Source organism: Erythranthe guttata, chromosome 5 (genome assembly GCF_056151865.1).
Source record: "Erythranthe guttata isolate IM_541 chromosome 5, IM_541, whole genome shotgun sequence".
Taxonomy (NCBI): domain Eukaryota; kingdom Viridiplantae; phylum Streptophyta; class Magnoliopsida; order Lamiales; family Phrymaceae; genus Erythranthe; species Erythranthe guttata.
In genome coordinates, this window is record NC_142537.1 from 2089936 (window position 1) to 2112713 (window position 22778).

General features: G+C 37.8%; 5 protein-coding genes across 6 annotated transcripts in view; 4 read left to right on the forward strand and 1 right to left on the reverse strand.

Moving 5' to 3' along the window:
* Window positions 1-34: 34 nt before the first annotated feature.
* Window positions 35-2978, forward strand: LOC105966211 (protein DETOXIFICATION 14). The gene is made up of 7 exons (XM_012990777.2): window positions 35-451; window positions 966-1510; window positions 1716-1802; window positions 1927-1983; window positions 2070-2308; window positions 2450-2655; window positions 2760-2978. Exons 1-7 carry the CDS (start codon window positions 206-208, stop codon window positions 2823-2825), a joined length of 1446 nt encoding a protein of 481 aa, XP_012846231.2. The 5' UTR covers window positions 35-205; the 3' UTR covers window positions 2826-2978.
* An 89-nt stretch (window positions 2979-3067) lies between these two features.
* On the reverse strand, window positions 3068-4662 carry LOC105966212 (putative histone chaperone ASF1A). Its single transcript, XM_012990778.2, has 3 exons — window positions 4416-4662; window positions 3658-3773; window positions 3068-3563 (listed from the first exon to the last, which is right to left on the reverse strand). Exons 1-3 carry the CDS (start codon window positions 4522-4524, stop codon window positions 3207-3209), a joined length of 582 nt encoding a protein of 193 aa, XP_012846232.1. The 5' UTR covers window positions 4525-4662; the 3' UTR covers window positions 3068-3206.
* A 2009-nt stretch (window positions 4663-6671) lies between these two features.
* On the forward strand, window positions 6672-10847 carry LOC105966062 (ATP synthase subunit beta, mitochondrial). The gene is made up of 9 exons (XM_012990605.2): window positions 6672-7321; window positions 7959-8034; window positions 8121-8209; window positions 8332-8449; window positions 8535-8638; window positions 8726-8884; window positions 8983-9207; window positions 9332-9643; window positions 10459-10847. Exons 1-9 carry the CDS (start codon window positions 6860-6862, stop codon window positions 10570-10572), a joined length of 1659 nt encoding a protein of 552 aa, XP_012846059.1. The 5' UTR covers window positions 6672-6859; the 3' UTR covers window positions 10573-10847.
* A 373-nt stretch (window positions 10848-11220) lies between these two features.
* LOC105966063 (fruit protein pKIWI502) overlaps window positions 11221-22778 on the forward strand; it is a 44897-nt gene continuing 33339 nt past the window's right edge. Inside the window, exons 1-5 of one of the 2 annotated variants that reach the window (XM_012990606.2) lie at window positions 11221-12045; window positions 12552-12651; window positions 12736-12831; window positions 12948-13028; window positions 13751-14003. In XM_012990606.2, the coding sequence (XP_012846060.1) occupies window positions 11471-12045; window positions 12552-12651; window positions 12736-12831; window positions 12948-13028; window positions 13751-13813 (915 nt within the window). In that variant the 5' untranslated portion in view covers window positions 11221-11470 and the 3' untranslated portion in view covers window positions 13814-14003. Of the gene's footprint in view, window positions 12046-12551; window positions 12652-12735; window positions 12832-12947; window positions 13029-13750; window positions 14004-22778 lie in introns of those variants that run through there. The other variant, XM_088818507.1, reaches the window with a different exon arrangement.
* LOC105966094 (Endosomal targeting BRO1-like domain-containing protein) lies at window positions 14539-22615 on the forward strand. Its single transcript, XM_012990640.2, has 9 exons — window positions 14539-15150; window positions 15607-15914; window positions 16963-17916; window positions 18577-18666; window positions 18941-19009; window positions 19752-19892; window positions 20590-20638; window positions 21193-21296; window positions 21668-22615. The coding sequence occupies exons 1-9, from the start codon at window positions 14781-14783 to the stop codon at window positions 22202-22204; spliced, it is 2622 nt and encodes an 873-aa protein (XP_012846094.2). The 5' UTR covers window positions 14539-14780; the 3' UTR covers window positions 22205-22615.

Below are 22778 nucleotides of genomic sequence, written 5' to 3' on the forward strand. Positions count from 1 at the left end.
TATATATAAATGATGATAGTGATGGTGATCAAGTGGGGGCAGTAGTATACAGCTAATACATTATACATACATATGCCATTGAAAACCAAACCCATTTCTCGTTGATCAGTTCTCCACAAGCAAAAAAAAAAAGAAAAAACACACACAGTACTGTGTGCAGTGAGTCACAGGCAGAAAAAAAAAAAAAAAAAAAAGGAAAAGATCGATGGAGGATGGTTTGCTGCTTCTGGTTAATAAAGAGAGAGAAAAAGATAATAAAATAGGGTGTGGGGTGATAGTTGCAGAGATGAAGAGTGTGGGTTATTTAGCAGGACCGATGGTGGCTGTCACTCTATCAAACTATCTTCTGCAAGTTATATCAATGACAATGGTTGGTCATTTGGGCGAACTTTCTCTCTCTAGCACCGCCATTGCCATGTCTCTTGCTGGTGTCACTGGTTGGAGTCTCCTTGTATGTCTTCTCTCTCTCTCTCTAGATCTCTCTCTCTCTCTCTTCATCTTTTTTTTTTTTTCATTATGAAATTTGAGCTAAATAATTTTCTAGCTTTAATTTTCTCTACGTTGACAAAAGTACTAATCTACAACCATCTACCTCAACTGCCCTATTTTATTACTAATATTTTATACTTATGGATATAATATAATATTATTTCAAATTAAATCTTAAAATTAATATTTTTTAATACAGAGACATATATATATGTGAGTTAAAGGTACGTGGTTGTAGTTAGTTGACAATCCTATGTAGTGTTTATTTTTTTATTCTTCGTCCAAACTAAACGCAGATACACATGGATGTGAGTGTAATTATATGTAGATCAACGGCTGATAATGACTCCGGTGTATTTCATCAAATAAACAGATAGTAATTTTGTCCTCTGTGTGTGTGTGTAGAGAGTAGAAATTTTAATAAGTGATTAGTAATCAATGATGAATTATTATCTCTTGTGTAATATAATCAACAGTTAGGCATGGCGAGCGCTCTCGAAACCCTAAGCGGACAAGCTTACGGAGCCGAGCAATACGAGAAAATCGGGACACAAACTTACACCGCCATTTTCTCTCTCATCGTCGTATGCATTCCTCTCTCCATTCTTTGGATTTGCATGGGAGATGTACTAGTACTTTTAGGACAAGATCCCTTGATTTCGCGCGAAGCCGGAAAATTCATAGTGTGGCTTACTCCGGCTCTCTTCGGTTACGCAACTCTTCAACCCCTCCTTCGGTACTATCAGATGCAAAGCTTGATAACTCCCATGCTTATAAGCTCGTGCGTCACCGTATGTTTCCACACGATCCTGTGTTGGTTGCTCGTTTTTAAGTCCGGATTGGGGAATATTGGAGCTGCTATAGCCATGAGCCTTTCGATTTGGATGAATGTGGTCATCCTCGGTTTGTACATGAAGTTCTCGGCCAAGTGCCGGAAAACTCGCGCTCCGATTTCTATGAAGATATTCCATGGGGTTGGGGAATTTTTTCGGTTTGCGGTTCCTTCTGCGTTAATGGTTTGGTATGTAATCAAATTTTCACTATCTCTTAGCGAAAAAAAAAATAAATTGATATTTTGCCCCGTCTGAGATAAAATTTTGGCTCTGCCACTACTAATGCGCATTCGCATGCCTCAAATGTTTACCTAGTATTTTCACTCTTTTCTTGATCCAATCGCAATCTTAGTGTTCTCTTTTGTTTTCATTCAACATTTGATGGTTTTGTAGTCTCGAATGGTGGTCGTATGAGCTAGTTATCTTGATGTCTGGGCTTTTGACAAATCCTCAACTCGAAACCTCGGTGCTGTCTGTGTGGTAAGTTCCCTGTGATCGAACATTGTACATGACTACATTGTCAAAATTAGTGCGTCGGGGTTTACGGTTAAGTTGGTGAAAAGTGATGGTTCTAATGAATGCGGATCTTGTGATTTTTGAACAGCATGAACACCGTATACACACTTTCCGGAATACCATATGGATTGGCCGCTGCTGGAAGGTTTATTCACGGCTCCCCTTTTGTATACTGATTCCTTTTTTACAACAAAATTTGAAGTTGTTATTGATCTAATTTAAATTACGCAGCACGAGAATTTCGAACGAGTTAGGAGCTGGAAAACCAAGGGAGGCTCGTATATCTCTCATTGCTCTAATGCTTCTTGCATCGATAAGCGCGATAACTTTGAGCACAGTCCTCTTTGCTTCCCGCAACGTTTTCGGCTACGTTTTTAGCAACGAAGCGGAAGTTGTGGACTATCTCTCAAACATGGCTCCCCTTCTTTGTTTTTCTGTTATACTCGACAGTCTTCAAGGGAGTCTTGCAGGTTCGATATTTTGTTCTTTTTTTGCAGCAACGCCATTGAATTGTTTCGAAAAGTCAAAAAAAAAACGTTAGTAAAAATAACAGAATAGAGTAAGTACCAAGGTGTCGAATACCAAATATACATATTTCCGTTTCTTGATAGGCGTTGCTAGAGGATGTGGGTGGCAAGATATCGGAGCTTATATCAACCTAGCTGCGTTTTACCTGTTCGGTATTCCGATAGCTGGAATATTGAGTTTCTGGTTCGGTTTTCGAGGAAAAGGTCTATGGATCGGAGTACTATCTGGTGCCACATTGCAGACACTCATGCTAGGAATAAAAGCAAGTTGCACAAACTGGGAAAAAGAGGTATTTTCCCTTTTAACAATTTAAATTAATAAATAAAATCATTTTTATTTTATGTTATTGTGAAAGCAAATGGATTGATTTGGAATAAAATTTTCACTCTGCAGGCATATAAGGCAAAGGAGAGGCTGATTCAGGCGGAGTCTTCGTCAGTTGAAGGTGGACTTGCTTGAAGAAATGTTAGTAAACAAATCGACCATTATACAGCGTAAACGCATGTTTTTGTAGTTTAGTGCAGACAAAGAAACAATAATCAAGAACCGAGAAGCCACTACAATTTTTGTCGATACACTTACCTTCTAAATTGAGAAAGGAATCTGAAACTATGATCGTTCCTCTTTCTATATTGACCGCTCTACAACTTAAAAACCATGTTCTTGACATTTTGTGCAGACAAAGAAACTGTAATCAAGAATCGAGAAGCCACTGCATTTTCTTTTGCAAGACACTTAAACTTCTAAATGTTCATACATTCACATCATTTGCATGCAAACTTTCAAGACTAAAAAATAAAATAAAATAAAAAACCGAAAACCAGCCCTGACATCTGGAATTTAAGAACACTCGACAGAAGAGAAGTTTGAGCAAGGCGGCTCGTCCCCTTGAGCGTTGATTTCAGTAGCAACATTCTCAGGTGATGGACAAGGTTGTTCTCCATTTTCGTTCTCCTCTGGACTAAAATTAATTGGAAACTTCGTCACTCTCGGTTTATCGGCTAGAATATTTCTTTGGACCTTATCGACTAAAACCTTCTGAGGAGGCTCTTCTTTTAGCTGCTCATCCTCGTAATCATTATTGACGTAGTATCCTACTCGAATGAACTCTTGCCCCTGATAGGAGCAAGTCAATAGTAGCACTGTCACTCCAATAATATCTTCCTCGCGGATTTTTGACGGGTCCGGAGAATCGGCCTGTAAAATTTCGAGCAATAATTCATGCATGAAAAACAAAACAACAAAAAAAACGAAAAAATTGTAATGGTAACTGACAAGTGTGACTCTTTACCTGAAAAACAAAACGGTAATTACCAACGTTGACAGGGCCGACAAGCACACTTTCTAAGACTTGGTCGTAAGTTTCATCCTCGGCTGATCCCACGTAGATTAGCTTCCATTCCAAATCTGAGACAAATGGCAAGTATCAAAATTTGTCCAGGAAAAAAATTGATTTCCAAAAACTCCATGTAAGAAGATATCTACTGCAGTTCCTTTACAATTCCAGTTAATAAGCACGCGAGAAGACACGATCACCAAAAACTCGCCTAGCTACGATGCAACTTTTTGGTTCGAAAGTACTGAAAATATTAGGTGGGTATTAAATCCTGAATACAATCATGGAAGTATGCTAGGTTTTAGAAGCTCGTTCGGTTTGAAGGAACAGAGGTAATAGTAATCTCCAGACAAATTTACGACATGAAATCGGATTGTACTTTGAGCTAGTTCTTATTGATTACCAATTTCAAACCTAATTAGATCAATCTTTCTTTCATCTGGTAGCATTTTAGATCTTGCAATCGGAAACGCAAACCCACTCAATTCGACCACCTAATCTCAGATTCCCCAACCAGTACATACAATTTATACGAAAACATTATAATCCCCATTGCACCATATGAAATTTTATCGGAAGAAAGTGTGAAGCTTGCCTCAAAATTACAGAACACACACGCACGCACGCGCGCGCGCACACACACACACACACACACAAATCACAAACGCGTAGAATCAAGCAAATTAAACTTTTGAAATTTCTAGTTTCCGTACCGTCTTTGAGGGGAGACAAGCACTCGTACGAGATTTCGAATTGGAAGGGGCTGACGAACGGAGCCGGATTGTCCAAAACGGCGACGTTCTTCAAATTCACGGCGCTCATCGTCTAATCGGCGGCGGATTTTCAGCTTCAACCTTGTGGATTGCAGAGTAAAACGAATCGCACAAACGAAACCCTAGGAAAGAGAAGCGTCGAGGCAGTGAGTGGGGGGGGGGGGGGGGGTGTTAAGCAGTTTTCAAATGAAGTATTGAATTTAATTTAAACATGGATAAAAATGGCAATCTTTGGTTTGGCGGGAAATTTTTGAGCTGAGAACAATGCAACCGCCAAAATGAAAGGCACTGGACGAAATCGTGTAATACAATCGTCTGATTAATTTGACGAAAAGCGCTAGCGCGATTACAGCTCGTAAGGGAAAAAGTTGGAGAATAAAACAGGAGGGAGATAAATTACACCAAGCTCCCTTGAAGTTGAGTATAATTACATATAAGCCCCCATGAAATTTGAATAATTACACAGATCTCCGTCAAGATTTAATTTCAGTATTTTAACTCCTTCTAATCGTTTATTTACTTTAAATAATATTTTTCTCTCATTAAATATTGTATGAATTATATTACTCTCCCTTAAACATGTAGAACACTTTATGTTGAAAAAAATTATGAAGACCTCTTTAAAGTCTAATTTCATTTAAAAAATCGAATCTAAACTCGTTCAACATAATATTTATTAAAGAAAAACTATTAAAAAAATCATATTGATACACAATTTTGTTCTTATTTTATGTATGCGTAAGTAGGGGTGTATATGAGTTCGGCCGGATCGATAAAAACTCGATCCCGAACTCGAGTTTTCTAATGCTTCAACCCGAATTTATTCTCAGTGGTATGTAAGTTCGTGAGCCGGCTCGCGATTTTTTTTAATTAATATAAAATTCAATAAATAATTTTAAAAATAATTGAAGTTCGTTATTTATTTAGGAATTTTTTATTATAATTTACAATAGTAGAAAAAATTAATAATATTAATAAATATAAAATACACAAAATGGGCTAAGGTTCTAGATCGAGCTCGAACTCACTAAAACAAGTTCAACTTAGCTCGAGCTCGACTCGTTTGCACCCCTATATATAACCAGTGGCGAACCTATATACGGACACGAGGGAGAGAGTTATTTTTTGAAGTACTTTCTTTTAATATTTATATAAATATGTGTTTTTGTCTCCCATTTTTTTTCTTCCCCTATTAGTAAATTTATATCTTTTCCCTAATTGTCATTTCACTATAAAATAATATCACTAAAATTTATAATATTTTAATTACAAATTATAAATGTATACTTAACTTAGCAATTTTGTTGAGTAACTCTATGAACAATCGAGGGCCTTGCCTTCGAGTCCTGATTTTTTTAAATCTTTTTTGTGTCTGTACTATTTTCAGAAAAAACATTATCTTCCATACAAAATAACTTGAGTTCGTCCCTCTATATAACACTAAAATTATATTGTTCATCTTAAAAAAATCGCCTTCCATAGCAAATTGGGGATCACACACGATTAAGTATAGGTCGAAGTTCAACTTTGATGGAATTTTGGGTAAATTTCAAACTTGATGTGGTCTAATGTAAATAGGACTAACTTATAAGCAGGTCAGTGTAATTTATCCTTAAAATAAATATTCCAATGAGGGTAAAAATATAATTATTTAAATTTGCATCGAAATTTTAACCTAAATCAAACATACTGAATTTCAAAATAATTCCAAAATCGCTTATTCTAAACACGCTACCAAACATTCTCCTTAATTTCGATTGAAAAATTTGAGTAGTTCTAAATAATTTCATTCTAGCAAAGTTTATATCCATCATAATATAGTTAAAACTCTATAAATTAATACTGTCTCTGGACTAGCAAAATTATATTAATTTAGAGAAATATTAAATTATCGAACTAATCATTTAGTAGTTTTTTACTTAGTCGGGAACGAAAGAAACTATTATTTAAACAAGGTTCTACTGTAACTGAAACAAAATTAATTCAAGAACTTAAAATTTAAAATATATCTAGTACAATAAAATTAATAAATCTATTATTATGAAATTAAAAAAATAAAAATAACACCAAATTATTTCATATAGAGCATCTTGAACAAAGTCAACGGACCATGGCTCAGCAAGCTGCCAGGTGGTTGATTTTGGTCCATCCAGATCCAGACCATCGTTTATTAACCCCTTTTTTATCTAATCCCGCATCACAGTAACACCACAGTGAAAAATAAGAAATTTACTCCGCGGTAAAAAACTTCTAAAACAGGTCGCCACTCCCCACCCACTCTCTCTCTAGATTATAACATCGTCTCTCATCAAACCCTAGCATTTTCGTTCTCTACCATCTATTCATTTCTCTCTCTAGAAACCCCAATCGTCAACTCCTCCGCCATGTCTTCCAGGAGGCTCCTAGCCTCGATCCTCCGATCGTCCGCCGCACGCCGCACCAGATCCCCATTCCCATCCGCCCCGAGGCCCAGCCCTCGCCCCTCTCCCGCCGGCCACTTCCTCCATCGCGTCGCCGCCCACTACGCCACCTCCGCGGCTGCTGCTCCCACCACCACCCCGTCCAAATCTCCCAGCGGCGTCTTCAGCGGGAAGATCACTGATGAGTTCACAGGTGCTGGATCGATCGGGAAAGTGTGCCAGGTCATCGGTGCTGTCGTCGATGTCAGATTCGTCGACGGCTTGCCCCCGATTTTGACGGCGCTTGAGGTCTTGGATAATCAGATCAGGCTTGTTTTGGAGGTCGCTCAGCATTTGGGTGAGAACGTTGTGAGGTGTATCGCTATGGACGGTACTGAGGGGTTAGTCAGGGGCCAGCGCGTGCACAACACTGGCTCACCTATTACTGTGAGTTTCGAATTTCGTTTTGTTCTCTCTGTGGACTGAGATTCGCTTAAATATTCTTAATTGTTTTTTATTTTGTTTTTCCTGTTTTGGATATGAAAAGGGTTTGAGATGTTTGACTAGATCTGGTTTCTGATGTGGTTCGGAGGTGTTATAGCTTGATTTATGGTGTACTTTGGTTTAGGTGCCTTTGGATTATTTCTTTCTGTTCATTTTATACAATTTGTTCCTAGGTAGAACATCCTTTTGAATATTTGGCTTTGGTATATTGAGATTTTTGTTTTTTGTTCATGTTATGAGCTTTGCCTAGAGTAATTTTGTATATTATGGTTTGATTAATGTCACTGAAGCAAGGATGCTTCGTTTTGGAATATTAAGTTTTCCTATTAGTATGTTAAAGCTATTGGTAATATGTCTTTTGCAATTCCTGAATGATCGGTTTTCGTTGGGTAATAATACCTCCTTTGCACATCTATAAACATTTGCAATTTAGGGCTGGAATTAGAATTCTTTTGTTGGGTTTCAATTGGCCAATGTGTGTTTGTTTGAAGTGTATGGCTGCTTACCTTGATTATGCCTTGATTATGCTTATTTTGTTTGTCAAATGTCAATTGCGTAATATTTCTCATGTCAATCATAGGTACCTGTCGGCAGAGCCACTCTAGGTCGCATCATTAATGTCATTGGAGAGCCCATTGACCATAGAGGCGATCTTCGTGAGTGAATATGGCTTTTCGTTTTAAGTAATCTTATATATATTGGATAAGGGTTTAATTTTACTGACAAATGGAGTATGATGCAGACACCGAGCACTTCTTACCAATTCACCGTGAAGCTCCGGCCTTTGTGGAGCAAGCAACCGAACAACAAATTCTTGTCACTGGTATCAAGGTACTTCTGATGAACCCTATTTGATGAATGAAGTTCGTATTACCTTCTATTCCACTCTGCTTTACGTTTATTTTGAGTTTCATTTAAATGCTAAACTACCTTTTTGTATCTGTAAATTCCAGGTCGTCGACCTTCTTGCCCCATACCAAAGAGGAGGAAAGATTGGGCTGTTTGGTGGTGCTGGAGTCGGGAAGACCGTGCTTATTATGGAACTTATTAACAATGTCGCAAAAGCTCATGGTACATTGCTCTTTTGTGCACTAATTATCTTTGCTCTCGCTTGCTTAACTTTCTGACATTTTACAAATTACCTTTCTCTTGTCAGGTGGTTTCTCTGTCTTTGCTGGTGTTGGAGAACGTACTCGCGAGGGCAATGACTTGTACAGAGAAATGATTGAAAGTGGTGTCATTAAGCTAGGTGAAAAGCAGGTTAGCATCAGATAATTTGAGAAAAAATGTTCATTTATCTAGTTTGATATGATGTTTGACCTCAAGTTTTCTCATCTTTATTATCAGTCTGAGAGCAAGTGCGCTCTAGTGTACGGACAAATGAACGAGCCCCCGGGTGCCCGTGCCCGTGTTGGACTTACTGGATTGACCGTGGCTGAACACTTCCGTGATGCTGAAGGGCAGGACGTGCTTCTCTTTATCGACAACATTTTCCGTTTTACACAGGTAAGCTTGCATCTTGTTTAACTATTCAGTGAGTATTACATACTTGTCTGCAATGTTTGCTTATGTTAATGTTTGTTGTCCCTTTTTCGATTGAACAGGCTAACTCAGAAGTGTCTGCTTTGCTTGGTCGTATTCCTTCTGCTGTCGGTTATCAACCTACTTTGGCTACTGATCTTGGAGGCCTTCAAGAGCGTATTACTACAACTAAGAAAGGTTCCATTACATCTGTCCAAGCCATTTACGTGCCAGCTGATGACTTGACAGATCCTGCTCCTGCAACCACCTTTGCTCATTTGGATGCCACTACTGTGTTGTCTCGACAGGTATATGACTTTTCTTTTACTTTGCTGTAAGAAATATTATTTGGGTAACTATATTAAATGAAGGTTTGTTTCTTTGCCGAGTATGGTTTTGATCTTTTTGGCATTATTGTTATTTTTGTTACAGATTTCTGAGCTTGGTATCTATCCTGCCGTTGATCCTCTTGACTCGACATCTCGTATGCTTTCCCCGCATATCTTGGGAGAGGGGCACTACAACACTGCCCGTGGTGTACAGAAGGTTCTTCAGAACTACAAGAATCTTCAAGATATTATCGCCATTCTTGGAATGGATGAGCTAAGTGAAGATGATAAACTGACAGTTGCACGTGCTCGTAAGATTCAACGATTCTTGAGCCAACCTTTCCATGTCGCAGAAGTTTTCACTGGTGCCCCTGGCAAGTATGTTGAGTTGAAGGAGAGTATTGTCAGCTTCCAGGTAAATGTTCTACCATTGAATATTATCGAATATTTTTTCATGCTACAAACTTCACATTGTTATCTGAAATTGAGAAGCTCGATAATTTTTTTTTTCTTGTGTAAGGAAAGTACTTGTAGATAATCTGGCATATATACATACTTTTTATTGGATATTTCTAAGTTGACACTCTTAGGCTCTGTTTGGATCCAGAAAAGCCAAGTAAAAAGATGAAATGAGTAGGTAAAATATTTTTCTTCTTTGGTTAGGAGGTACAATACTAGGAAATAGATTTGGTGAAAATATGTTGTGACTAAAACAAGGAAAATAGATATTCATAAAAAAAGATTAGGAGAATTAGAAGTAAAACGTAGCAAGTATCTTCTTGCCCATAACCCCCATGGCAAAACCTCAACATGGATCAAGAAAATGATCTCCATAATCAATTGCATCACCATTTTCCTTAGGAACCAAACATATTAGAGATGTATAAATTCATTCTTTGTTTTTATTTACTTTCATTTTCCTGTTTTCGAAATTCAAGAACCGAACATAGGCTTTTTAGAGGCTTTGGTGAACTTGTATATCTTCATTTCATGTCTGTACTTCTCATACACCGTCTATATGTTCGTTTTGCTCATTGTGTTTGTTACTATACCTGGTATCTGTACTCTGATTGTGGTTCCTTTTGTACAAGTGAACTGTATTGTAAAAAAAATACTTGCACAATATATTTCGAACTATAACTTTGTCCTCTACTTCAAAAACATCTTTTTGGTTAACAAAGTTGTCGTAGGTTACCATTCACTGACGTGTTTCTTGATTGTTTGGAACAGGGTGTGTTGGATGGAAAGTACGATGATCTTTCAGAACAGGCATTTTACATGGTTGGAGGAATCGATGAGGTTATTGCCAAGGCTGAGAAGATTGCCAAGGAATCTGCTTCTTAGATAATAGATAATTGTTTTTTTAACGAATTCCTTTTGTTCTGCTTCGACTGATAATCGCGAAAATAATTAAGTTATGGCGATGCCATAAGGAGTTTTTCTTTCTTTTCTTCTTTTTGGGACCGAACTTTCGAAATCAATATGTTCCTGTTTTGTATGTACTCTGCGGGAAAGTGATACAGATGTGGAGCTAAGAGGCCCTCCCTACTGGCTACATAGCCTCCATTTGTTTTTAATTTTTATCGTGTGCCTTAATAAGAAGTGTTTACGATGGCGAATTTGTATATTTTCGTTTCAATTTTGAAATGTTGAATGCGCACAAGGTAAATGTTTAAATTTGTCACGTATCACTCGAAATGTTCGTCGAACTTGGCGTAATTTCAAATTTATATGTTCCTATGTTTGGTTTTCGATTGAAGTAACTGCACAGTATAGTTTGTCTTGTTATCGTACCTACCTAAATTCAGGTTTATTTATTTATTTAAAAAAAAATTATATATTGATTTTATCTGTAAGAAAAGTAGTTTTATAGAGTATTGGGTCAAAAAAATTGTAGTATTGGGTCAAAAAAATAAGTACTGTGTAAAAGAAATGTTCTCTTTAAATAAAATAATACTAGATTGAACTAGAATTATTAGGCTCTTCTACTTTGCACCCTTGAAATATAGTTTTTTAACATTTTGTCCCTGCAACAAAAGTAATAGCAATTTGCACCCTAGAAAATAATGTAATCACAAAAACCTATATGGATGTGATACGTGGAGCCTAATACAGCTCGAGTTTAACGCACGCGCACCTCAACAGCAACCCAAACATCAACCACCGTCCGCGGCGGCGCTTTCTATCCTCCTCTACGACCAACTCAACTGTAGAATATAGACACAAAGCTTTTTCCAAAAAAATGGCGGTTCTAATTCACTTGCCAAATTCCACCCCAACCCTTGGCATCCATGCATCACACATTTCCATATCTAAATCCTTACTCCGCCCATCCATGACTGTTTCCAAACTCCAGCCCCTCCGCCGTCTCTCCCACCATCTCCGCCGCCGCAGTCTCGCCGTCTCCGCCTCCGCCGTCCGCCAAGACACAACCCTCTGGACTCCCACCCCGCTGCTGCAAATCTCTCCCGCAGCCGAATCGCTATTCAACATCACCATCGACGTCTCGGAATCGCCCGAGCTCGCCGCCTCTTACACCAAGGCCGGCCAGTATTTGCAGCTCCGCCTTCAGGATTCCGACTCCAAACCCTCGTTCCTGGCCATCGCATCGGCGCCGTCGCTCGCCGCGTCGAAAGGCGTGTTCGAGTTTCTGGTGAAATCCGTCGCCGGTTCAACGGCCGAGCTCCTGTGCGGGCTCAATAAAGGTGATCTCGTGGAGTTGACTCCGGCCATGGGGAAGGGATTCGATATTGACCAAATATCCCCGCCGGAAAACTATCAAACAGTGCTAATTTTCGCCACCGGCTCTGGAATTAGGTAAAATTTGCTAAACGATGTCGTTTTGTTCTTTTGAATCAGAATATCTAACTTCATTTATATTAGATTAATTAAAAGATTCATGAACCATAATTGAACAGTCCATCCATCAGGTACATGTTTGGATCTTGTATTGCAATTTCACATTGCATGTAATAGCTAGTTCGAGCTTTTGTCGAGCCGGCTCGGCTCATTTACACCCCTAATCTATCTTTACTTGTTTGTTCATGATACGCACGCTCATATTTTTCCTTGTCTCGTATGAAATTGCTGTTGTATACCCGTTTCTTACTCTGTAACTCCATATATCATCCGGAATATTATTCAGTTTCTCTTTAACTTTATCAGAAAACAGTCGATATCGTATAGTGGCCATTTAATCTCTTCTTGAATGGACAATGTGTCGTGTAATAGGAAGTTAATTACTGCGATTGTTTTTGTGTTTCCTTTAATTCTTGTCCTTTTTTTTATTTTTTAAATATATTTTATTTATCATGTACTACTAGCCCAATCCGGTCTTTAATCGAAGAAGGCCTCAATGCTAATGTGAGATCTGATGTGAGACTCTATTACGGAGCTAGAAATCTTGATCGGATGGCTTATCAGGTATTTTACTGTCGTGCTTATTATCAATCACCATTCCCCCCTATACATGCGAGCAAAGGTTAAGACATGGAATATTCTCTACAGGACAAGTTTAAAGAATGGAAATCGTCTGGAGTCGATATTGTGCCTGTGCTGTCCCAGCCCGACGATAGTTGGACAGGGGAACGAGGTTACGTGCAGGTTTGTCAAACACATTTCTTTCGTTTAAGGAAATTTGTGATGCCTCCCTCGTGTGTATGCATGCATGCATGTATATATGTATGAATAAGTATGTTCTCACTCTATTGCTTTTGCAGGCTGCATTTACTAGAGAGAGAGGAAACTACGGCCCTCAGTCTACCGGAGCAGTTCTCTGTGGCCAAAAACAGATGGCTGAGGTTAGTAGTTCTTGGCCGATAATCAAGTTTACACAATTGTATCGTTTATTATCCTAACTAGGTTTTGCTCAATGCTGAACTGAATTAACGAGTACGTAGTCCTACTTGAAAGTGCTCTTATATTGTCATCCCTCGTTCGAAATTCTTGGTCAAAAGTTCAAAAATTAATATTTATTCTTGGTACTTCTTTTAAGACCTCTTCTTAGGATAAATCCCGGTACCGCTTTTAAATCTTGATATTTATACCTGACAAATAAACTTTAATGTTATTCCACTTAAAATGCGTTACACACATCATTTGTCCGTCTCGCTGTTTCCTAGCCATCTACACGAACGAGTGCATGCCAATCCACCTCATTTCAGATTGAGGACAATGATTCTATCAATAACCAAGGCTTATGTGAGCCTACTCGTAAATGTGATAGCTTGATAGAAATCCGGGTATTAGTTACGTGTGTTTGACAACAGCTAGTAGTAGGGCTGAAATGGCTAAAAAGATTGAATATTACTTGTCTACCTTGTCGCTCGACTATCCATCTTTAGCAGATCTACAAACACTTTGTAATTGAGTAAAAGATACACGTTATACTAACGAAGGTCGTTAAAAAACAGTCGGTCAAGAAAAGTGCTGGAACTAATACTTACAACAAAGTTGTACAGTCGAATTGCCTGAGTGGGTTAGATTATCTGCTATTTTCTTACATGGATCAGCTTTATTGCAGGAGGTGACTGCTGTTCTTGTAGCTGATGGAGTATCGAGCGACAAGATTTTGAAGAACTTCTAACAACCGTAAATTTTTGAGCTCGTCGTGTTGGTATATTATATATTTATACTTTTTTTGTTTTTTTTGTTTGTGCTTATAAAATCATAATCATTCATTCATTCAGAAGCTGAGCATCATCGGCTTTAAGTCACATAATACATGTAATATGAATAAATCCATCATATTATACTCGTAAATTTCGACCAACAAATATTTAGCTTGAGATGTGATTATTTTTTCGGTTTTTGAATTCATAATGTTTAATTATATCACCTATCACCCTTCATCGTCCAAAACCGAATGTGATCGAATCTGGTTCGTCTTCTTGATGATGTCAGGACGAAGCTCCGACGCGATCAAGTTTGAAGAGATATTTTATGTATCTTGCATATTATAGTGAAAAACATTAGCTGGTATATAGTTTGAGTGAACAATTCCATTTTTTTTTAATATAATTCCAATTCCAATCCAAAAAAATCGGAAAAATTCAGAAATTGGAATGGAAAAAATGTTTCAAAATCGGAACTTTTCGAATCGGAATCGACGGAAATTGGAACTTTCGTTCCAACTTGCACCCCTAAACACATCTAATATATGTATGACGGTATACCATCCACAAGATAGGAGTATAATATAAAGAAACTTACGTATTGGATAAATTTCGCTCTCGTGTATTGGGCCGAAATTGAATAATTCTAACAAATTCGACCCAATAAATTAATTACATTCCCCCATAATTCCTTCCCAACTAAGCGAAAAAAAATGAATTAACGAATTAAATAAAAAAAGCAACAACTAAGCAACAACACGTAAACGATACGAACAAGTCGCGCAAATATCAAAACCCCAAATAAAACGTAGTCGGAATTTCTCTTCATTGACTTTTAACTGCGCATAATTCATTTTGTTTGTTTTTTAATTTCATCATTTATTCTTATTATCAATATACCCTTTTTCCAATCAACCGCTTCGCTCCGACCACTAAGCCATGGCGTCGCCGTCGTCGACCACCACCACCAACGTCATGCTGGCGATCTACGAGAAGAAGACGAACTCTCTCGACTTCTATCGTCCGCTGCGCAACTTCATCGTGGTCAATTACTCCGAGCGCGAGGCGCAGAATCTGGAGGACGATCTCGACACCTTGAAGCAGCTCCGCTCCGATGTGGAGCGAGGCGGCGCCGCTGATTCTCCGTCGGCGCGGCGTGACCTCCTCCAGAATTACTATAAAGCCCTCTGTGCGGTGGAGTCCAGGTTTCCGATTTCGCCGGACAAGGATCATGTCAATACGGTGTCGTTCACCTGGTTTGACGCGTTTAAGACTAAGCTGAAGGCTTCCCAGCAGAACGTACATCTTGGTAGGTGCTTTTGTTGAATTGATTAATTGGAGACTTTTTTTTTCCGTGCTTCGGAACTCTTTATTTTTACATTATTGGCCTGTGAGAGGATATGATGTGCCTATTTTTCGTTTTCGATGATGCAGTTTAGGTTAAAAGAGTAATTTAGTTATAAAGAAACGAAGTTAATTATGCACGCTGTATAAATGTATCAATTAGAGATGCTTTCTAATTACAATAATCAATAATGGCATCTGTTTCGAGTTTAGGCAGAAATTCAATTTATGAAAATGTGAAGTGGGGGAAACAAATTCATGCATAAGAATTTTGTAAGATTTAGTAGTTTTATGTCAATTGATGATCAGCAACCGTCCAGGAAAAATAATAATTGTTCACTAGCAACCGCACAGCGATTTCTTATTTCAATTTTGCTATGTCCGAGATTATTTGACTAATATTCTGATTTGACTTGTGTAGAAAAAGCTGCCGTGTTGTTTAATTTGGGGGCAGTGCACAGTCAAATGGGACTAAGTTTCGATCGGTCTGCAGTAGATGGAAGGAGACAGGCATCACATTCATTTATAGCAGCAGCTGGGGCATTTGCATTTTTGAGGGATAATGTGTCAATGAAAGCCTCAGTCGGAAGTTCAACGACGCTGGATGTTTCTGTAGAGTGTGTTGGAATGTTGGAGAGGCTGATGTTAGCTCAGGCTCAAGAATGTGTGTATGAGAATACCATTGCTAAGGGGAGCAGCCCTGGAGTCTGTTCAAAGATTTCAAGACAGGTGCTTCTGCCAGAAACTCTTTTATCACTTCATCTCACTTTATATATTGCTTGAATGCATGTATTGCAACATTTTTAGGGTTTAAACATTGTGTCTTGAAAGTACTCGGCCAAAGAAAAAACACATGGAACATAACATTTTTTACTCGTAACAAGAATATTTGAGAATATACAAATCTTCACGCAGCAGTTAGATGGTTAGTTTTTCATGATAAAAAGTGATGAAATTGTGAGAGGGAAAGCTTATGAATTGAGGAACTACTGGTTTCTGCGCATTCTGTCCTGTAGATTTAAGACCTTTGTATTGAATGCATGAATTAGTCATCCAGAGAAAAGGATCTCCTATTGCCTATTGGTTAGAGCCTCAGATAATCACAGTCTTAAACAGATATTTTTGAGTGTGAGAAAGAGAACCTGAAAAACCAAATCCTAGATTTTCTTCTAATTGAGCGGTTCCATGCTTGGAATTGAATTTTACATGAAGGCATGCAAATTTTTAAATCTGCCATAATGTAGGCACAATAAAGTATTTGGCATTCAAACTTTTATCTTCTGTAGTTTATATTTGATTGCTTCCAACCTTCTTGAACAGAATCGCTCTGTCATGCTCTTGTGGAAGTTCTAGTGCTCTTCTGTCTTAGTAAAAAATCAGAAAAGTTTATGATGAATACATTGTTTCTACCTGAAGCTAATATTGATTATGGTCGCTAACTGGATGATATTGTTCTATTGATGAACATGGAATCACACTTAGTATAGGGAACATCATAATTATTAACGGAATACATACTTTAGATATTCTGTTAGATTTTTCTTCTTATCTTTCTGGCGTAAAACGTCTGTAATAGAAAATTATATAATATATAATGTATGAAAATTTAATCAAGTACATGATACATGTCCACTGATTGTTGACTACCATATGGTGGTAAAAATCTTGTTACTGTTGGAACTGTAATGCCAAATATTACTTAATGGTGGAAATGGATTCTTTAGCCTTCTTGTTTGAGTACTGAGTAAAACAATCACGTCAATAACCTCAATTGCAGGTTGGGCTATTCTACGAGGAAGCTTTGGCGGCATTGAGTGTTGCACCTCTAAACCAGCACTTTGAAAAGGCCTGGATTGCTCATATTCAGCTAAAAGCAGCTTTGTTTTACACAGAAGCTTGCTACAGATATAGTTTAGAGCTACATGACAAAGAAGAAATCGCAGAGGAAATTGCACGCTTAAAAAGTGGGCTTAATGCCCTTTCTGAGGCAAAAAAGTCAGCTCCCAGAGGGGCAGCCCAGCAGCTCTTGGATGCAGTAAATAAACTAGAAGCTAATTTGAATCGTAACCTGGAGAGGGCTATGAAGGAGAACGACAGAGTGTACCTAATGAGGGTTCCCCCTGCCAGTTCTTTAACACCACTTCCCACCTTCTCCATGGTTAAACCAATGCCAATGAATGATGTATTGGATGCTAGCAAGGAGAAAATGTTTGCAAGTCTTGTTCCTGATAGTAGTGCAAAAGCGCTTTCTAGGTATACCGAAATGCTTGATGACATCATTAGGACTCAGGCTGAGAAATTGCAGCAGGGTAGTGAACTAGCTCGGGTGAGACTGAAGGAAATGGAGTTGCCTGATTCTATTCTTGCTTTGGAAGGGAATTTCAATCTGCCAACAGCTTTAAAAGAAGATGTGGAGGCAGTACAGATATGTGGGGGCCCGGCTGGTTTGGAAGGTGAGCTTCAGCAACTGAAAGACCTAAGGAGGGTAAACCATGAAATGTTGGTACAGATAGAGGAGCAGTTGCAGAAAGAGGCTACTGAGGATTCACAGTTTAGAAACCAATTTGGAACTCGGTGGACGAGGCCCCAATCCAGTACTTTAACAAAGAACTTGCAGGACAGGTTAAATAGGTTTGCAGGAAATTTGAAGCAAGCTGGAGAAAGCGATGCTCGAATTGAGAGATCTATGAGAGAATATTCAGCACTTATGTCTATCCTCGACTCCCGTCCGGTAAGCCGTCAAACTTCACTTGGTTAAATGCTATCCGGATCTGGAATCCTCAATTTTTTGGAGTCAGCTTTGTGATAAATGTCTTGGATTTTTTAGTTGGCAGTGCTTATTCAAGACTAAACTATTGAATGCATCAAAACTTCTTAAAATATTATCCCTCCGTGCATTGGTTGTTATGAACTTATTTAGATGGTCATTTGTGAGTTAGTATGCTAAAATGGCATGCTTCTCATGCCTCGAGGATTAAATTGTGGCCTACTTGCTCCTTCAATCTCAGAAGTTCTAGAGTCCACAATATTTGCTGATACATAGTCTTTTAGTTTAGACAAGATGTTCTTGTTTGACTTTCCATGCTGTTACCAAAATTTTTGATTAATGGATTTTCAATTTGCTCCATGTCCGAGACCGTAGCTGTTTGCACCACATTGTTTTCCCACAAGTATCATACTGAAATCAATTACCATGAAAGTGGAATACTGAGATATATCAACTTGTTACTTCAGCAATTAATCGATGAAAACATTCTTTCCCTTTTGCAGTAGTCACTATAACTTCGTTACATTTTAAATCTTAACTTCTGAATCTATTTGTTCTGTGTTGTTGCTGCATTTTGATTCCAATGTGGATTTCTAATGTTTACTCTTGTTGATTTGTGATTAGATTGAATCTGCCCTGCCAACTCTTGCTAGGCCAATAATGTCTCTGGATGCAAATGAAGATGTTGTAGTTGGATCCCTGAAGCAGAGCTTGGTAAATTCATGTTACTGAGGCTATAATTTGAATGGTCAATCTGCGATCTGTATCGACTATCGTCAACCTAACTGTTCTTTTTCTTTTTTTCGTCATTTCATGATGTTGTTGTTTCGCTGCACGAGCATATTTTTATTATGTTAGATATTATTGATTAAAAAGCCAAATACTTTCGTTTAACATCAATTAAGTTTCTCCGATAAAGATATTTTTGTTAGCTTAACCTCAAGACTGGTAACTCGGCAAGCTTGTGATTTATTGCGTTTGTTTGCAGCGGCAATTGGAGACTCTTGGTGCTCAGAGAGCAGGCCTTGAAGACATGCTGAAAGAGATGAAAAGAAAGGTACGATGGATTCAGTAATTTGCCGATTTTGTAATTGTCCTATTTAACATTATGAGCTAGGTGAACGGTCTGCCTTTCTGTTTGTTATCTCCAGTATATTGCGTTCAATTTCAGTGTTGCCTGTATTTCTATCTATTGATACATACCATGGACAGCTTTTCAAAAATTATCTCTATGCAAACAATTCGATTGATCTGATTTATTTTTATTCCATCAGGGTGTAGACTTATCAACAGGGACTCTTGAGTTCTTACACCAAACTATTAGTCTTTATTGTGAATGAACAGTTTAGTTGTTGATGATTTATGCCATTCGGCAGCAGGTCAAATTTCTATTGTCCATAGGTATGAAATCCTGTTTATTGAAAATTAACATCATAGTTTTCAACTAAACTTGATTTTACCATTTCTGCGTTGGTGGTCTGACCTAATTTAAAGTTTGTGGACATTTAGACTTCAAGAAAATGTCTAAATCCTTTTTCTTTATCATTCTTGAAATCAAAATAAGTGGGGCAGGTTAATTTATGTTTTGCAAGGAAAAAAAAAAGAGGGGTAGAGGGTCACGAATTCCAAACAAAACGGAAGTTTCATTAGACTATTTTTGCTGTTCCAGTAAAGAGAGTGCTTTAAGTATTTCATGCCTATGTAACAAGAAATGTTGCAAAAAAATCTGATTTAAATTTGAGCTTCAGTAATGTGAAACTAACTGTTGGTTGACTTCACTCTTGTGGTTTGTCACTCAGGATGATATACTGCCCAAATTGATGACCTCTACTGGCTCGCACGAGGATCTTTTCAGAAAAGAGATAGCAAAGTATGACAACATTTGTGGAGAAATTGCTCAGAACCTTGAAGCACAAGACCAACTACTAATGCATATTGAGGTCTGAATTTAGTTGATTATGTTAATAACCTTCATGCAGATTTTCCTATTTGTTGTTAATTTAAATCATCTGCTGACTTGTTGCAAGTGATCTCAGTTGTTATTGTTATTCTGATAACCATTCACATGGAAATTCAATCACTGACGCCCACATATAATATGAACTTTGTTCACGTGCATGTGTACATGAGTAGTAAATAATTGTTATCCAGGAGTGTGTGAGTTCGATTCTCAACTTTAATAGTCAAGTTCTCTTGTGTATTCATGTCTCTTAAGATTCTGACAATTCATAATCAGATTTATATAATTATACGAACTGTCTAGTGCAGTCTTTAAAAAGCTGCAATATACGTCACAAAATGAAACTTGTTGATAACCTCAATGGATTTTTCTGTGTGGTCCAAAAAAAGTTGTATTCATGGAGTTCGGTGACTTCTGACTGTGAAGGCAACTGTTAATGCTTTGGTGGCTTTCAATCTTCTAATAGAAAGTTGTTCCTTCATAAAGAGGTTTATCTGGATATAGGTTCTGCTATGCTTGCTTATTTAGCATCCTCCTATCTTTTGAATACTGGGATATTCCTTTATAATTTATTTGTCTTTGAAATCTGAGCATGATGATTGTTCTTAAGGAGAAGATGAAAAGCTTTTAAAATCATTGAAGAAAATATTCATCTTAAATACTTTCATATTTGTCAGGCACAAAATGACAAGTTTGCTGCTATCTTTAACCTTGAAGATTATAAAGGTATGTATGTACCCTGTGCATAATGTTCTCTTGTCATATATGAAATATGGTGACTGCGGACATATTTAGCACTTAATTTTACTGACTAAATCAAATCAAAACAGATTCTTGATGTATTTTCTCGTGGAGACTAAGAGTTAACTTGCCATTTGTTATTAGTGTTTGGTGATATGACAACTTACACCCACTCAATTGGTTGTCAATTTACCAAATAATAATGTGAATTGCGCCAGTTGATTTAAATGTTTCTCATGTGGTTCACCTTGACACTGCAATGACGCTTTTAACTTATTTCTATTATTCATCTTCAAGTATCTTATCTTGTCCTTAAAAGATTTCTTTCAAGTTTATTAACTTACCTCTTAACTTGTAGGGTCGAGAAGGTTTAGCCACTATACAGTTGTTTTTGTTTTTATTTATCTTCAACTAATCATTCTCCTCTCTTTTAAACAAGTTAATTTATTGATGCCGCTTTTTATTTTTGTTTTCACATGTCCTTTTATTTTTTATCTTTTGCTTTAAACATTATCAAACTTCGTTCTATATTTCCTCAGCATCTCGTGAAAAGGGCTACAGACAGATTGAAGCTGCCGTAGCTAAATACCAAGAAATTAAGGAGAACATCAATGAAGGACTGAAGTTTTATGTTACCCTTCAGGTATGAAAATTCTATTGTCTATAGGCTGCATTATCAATCCAATTGAAAATTCTCTAGAGAAAAATATTGAAGGTGAACTGTGACGAGTCAAAAAAACTGAAATGTGATTTTGCAGTGTGTTCAGGACAAAGTTGTCGTTTTTACATTTTACAGTAACAGATAATAAGGCTAGATTTGAGTAATTGCTTACAGTCCAAAAATTTCCTGATTTGTTGAAAAATTGTAGACCTGTAAATTTCTCGTGACTATGGAATATGGATATAGTGGTGACACAATCTTGCATGTGAAGAACACCAGATGTAGAGGGCTTGTATAGTTTGTGCACAGTGGACTAAATTATAATCTCTAAATATGTTATTTTTCGAAAACAGGACGCTATCACAATTGTAAAGCAACAGTGCAGTGATTTTGTGATGACTAGAAACATCCAGTGCCGAGAGATGATTGATGACGTTCAAAGGCAAATAGCAGGCCTTAGTTTCCAGGAAGGCAAAAGCAATGCTAGCTACTCTTACACGTCAGCTGGGCCGCCACCTCATCAGGTTCAAAGAACGAATTCTCAACAGCAGCAACAGGACCCTTCGAATATGCCCAACTCATCTCACGCACAAGCCCCCACTTACCAGCCACCAGTGGCTTCTTATGCTCAAACTCCTCCTCCATATACAACCCAACAACAGGTGCCGCCTCCCTACCACCAGCCCCCTTCAAATCCATACCCACCCCCCCAACACCAACAGGCTCCAGTGGGCCATGAGTATGGGCAGCCTGCATATCCTGGTTGGCAGGGGCCATATTATAATGCGCCATCTCAGCAACCTGGATCGATGCCCCGCCCTCCTTACACTGCTCAATCTCCATATCCGCCTCCCAACCACTCCAACCAGAGTGGCTACTACAGGCAATGATGAATTTTGCTGTATGGTTATATGGTAAAGTTAAATTCTAGACCTTGCTCTCAAATTGGTTTTGAGTGATTCACTTTATACAAATACTACCTGCGGCTCATATCTGGTGTTCAAGAATTTGTGTGTATATGGTGCTAGTTTCGTTCCGTTACCTTCCCGTCTCCACATTTTATTACATCCATATATTCAGAACTTTGATGCTTTTTTTTTTGATGCTGATACAATATAGTTGTGTAAAACGACTACATTTGGATTTCGTGAGGTTATGTTTGTTCATATAAATTTTATGGTGGTTGGGCTGTTCCTACCTTGAACAGTAATTGATCTCGCAAATGTACTGTATGCCTACAATTAATGATTTCTGCATTTCTTTGTATTAATTTGCTAATAAGATATTTATTCATGTGGCAATTTGACAATCTTTTTATGCTTTCTAGTACGCTTGTGCTTGTTCGTTGGAACTTTTTCTTTTTTTTGATATACTGGTCATTGGAACTTAGAAGGTGCCAATATTTATCATATTCGGTTGGCTGATTGACTAGCAAGAAGTGTGAGATTAGGGGAAATTCTTTGT

Coding starts and splice junctions, on each gene's coding strand:
- LOC105966211 (XM_012990777.2), top strand. CDS start 206: ATGGAGGATGGTTTGCTGCTTCTGGTTAATAAAGAGAGAGAAAAAGAT. Junction 452..965: donor TCACTGGTTGGAGTCTCCTT/GTATGTCTTCTC, acceptor TATAATCAACAG/TTAGGCATGGCGAGCGCTCT. Junction 1,984..2,069: donor GGATTGGCCGCTGCTGGAAG/GTTTATTCACGG, acceptor TAAATTACGCAG/CACGAGAATTTCGAACGAGT.
- LOC105966212 (XM_012990778.2), bottom strand. CDS start 4,524: ATGAGCGCCGTGAATTTGAAGAACGTCGCCGTTTTGGACAATCCGGCT. Junction 3,774..4,415: donor CTTGTCTCCCCTCAAAGACG/GTACGGAAACTA, acceptor CATTTGTCTCAG/ATTTGGAATGGAAGCTAATC. Junction 3,564..3,657: donor ATTACCGTTTTGTTTTTCAG/GTAAAGAGTCAC, acceptor GAAATTTTACAG/GCCGATTCTCCGGACCCGTC.
- LOC105966062 (XM_012990605.2), top strand. CDS start 6,860: ATGTCTTCCAGGAGGCTCCTAGCCTCGATCCTCCGATCGTCCGCCGCA. Junction 8,035..8,120: donor TGACCATAGAGGCGATCTTC/GTGAGTGAATAT, acceptor AGTATGATGCAG/ACACCGAGCACTTCTTACCA. Junction 8,450..8,534: donor CAATGTCGCAAAAGCTCATG/GTACATTGCTCT, acceptor TTCTCTTGTCAG/GTGGTTTCTCTGTCTTTGCT.
- LOC105966094 (XM_012990640.2), top strand. CDS start 14,781: ATGGCGTCGCCGTCGTCGACCACCACCACCAACGTCATGCTGGCGATC. Junction 19,010..19,751: donor TGAAAGAGATGAAAAGAAAG/GTACGATGGATT, acceptor TTTGTCACTCAG/GATGATATACTGCCCAAATT. Junction 20,639..21,192: donor TAACCTTGAAGATTATAAAG/GTATGTATGTAC, acceptor ATATTTCCTCAG/CATCTCGTGAAAAGGGCTAC.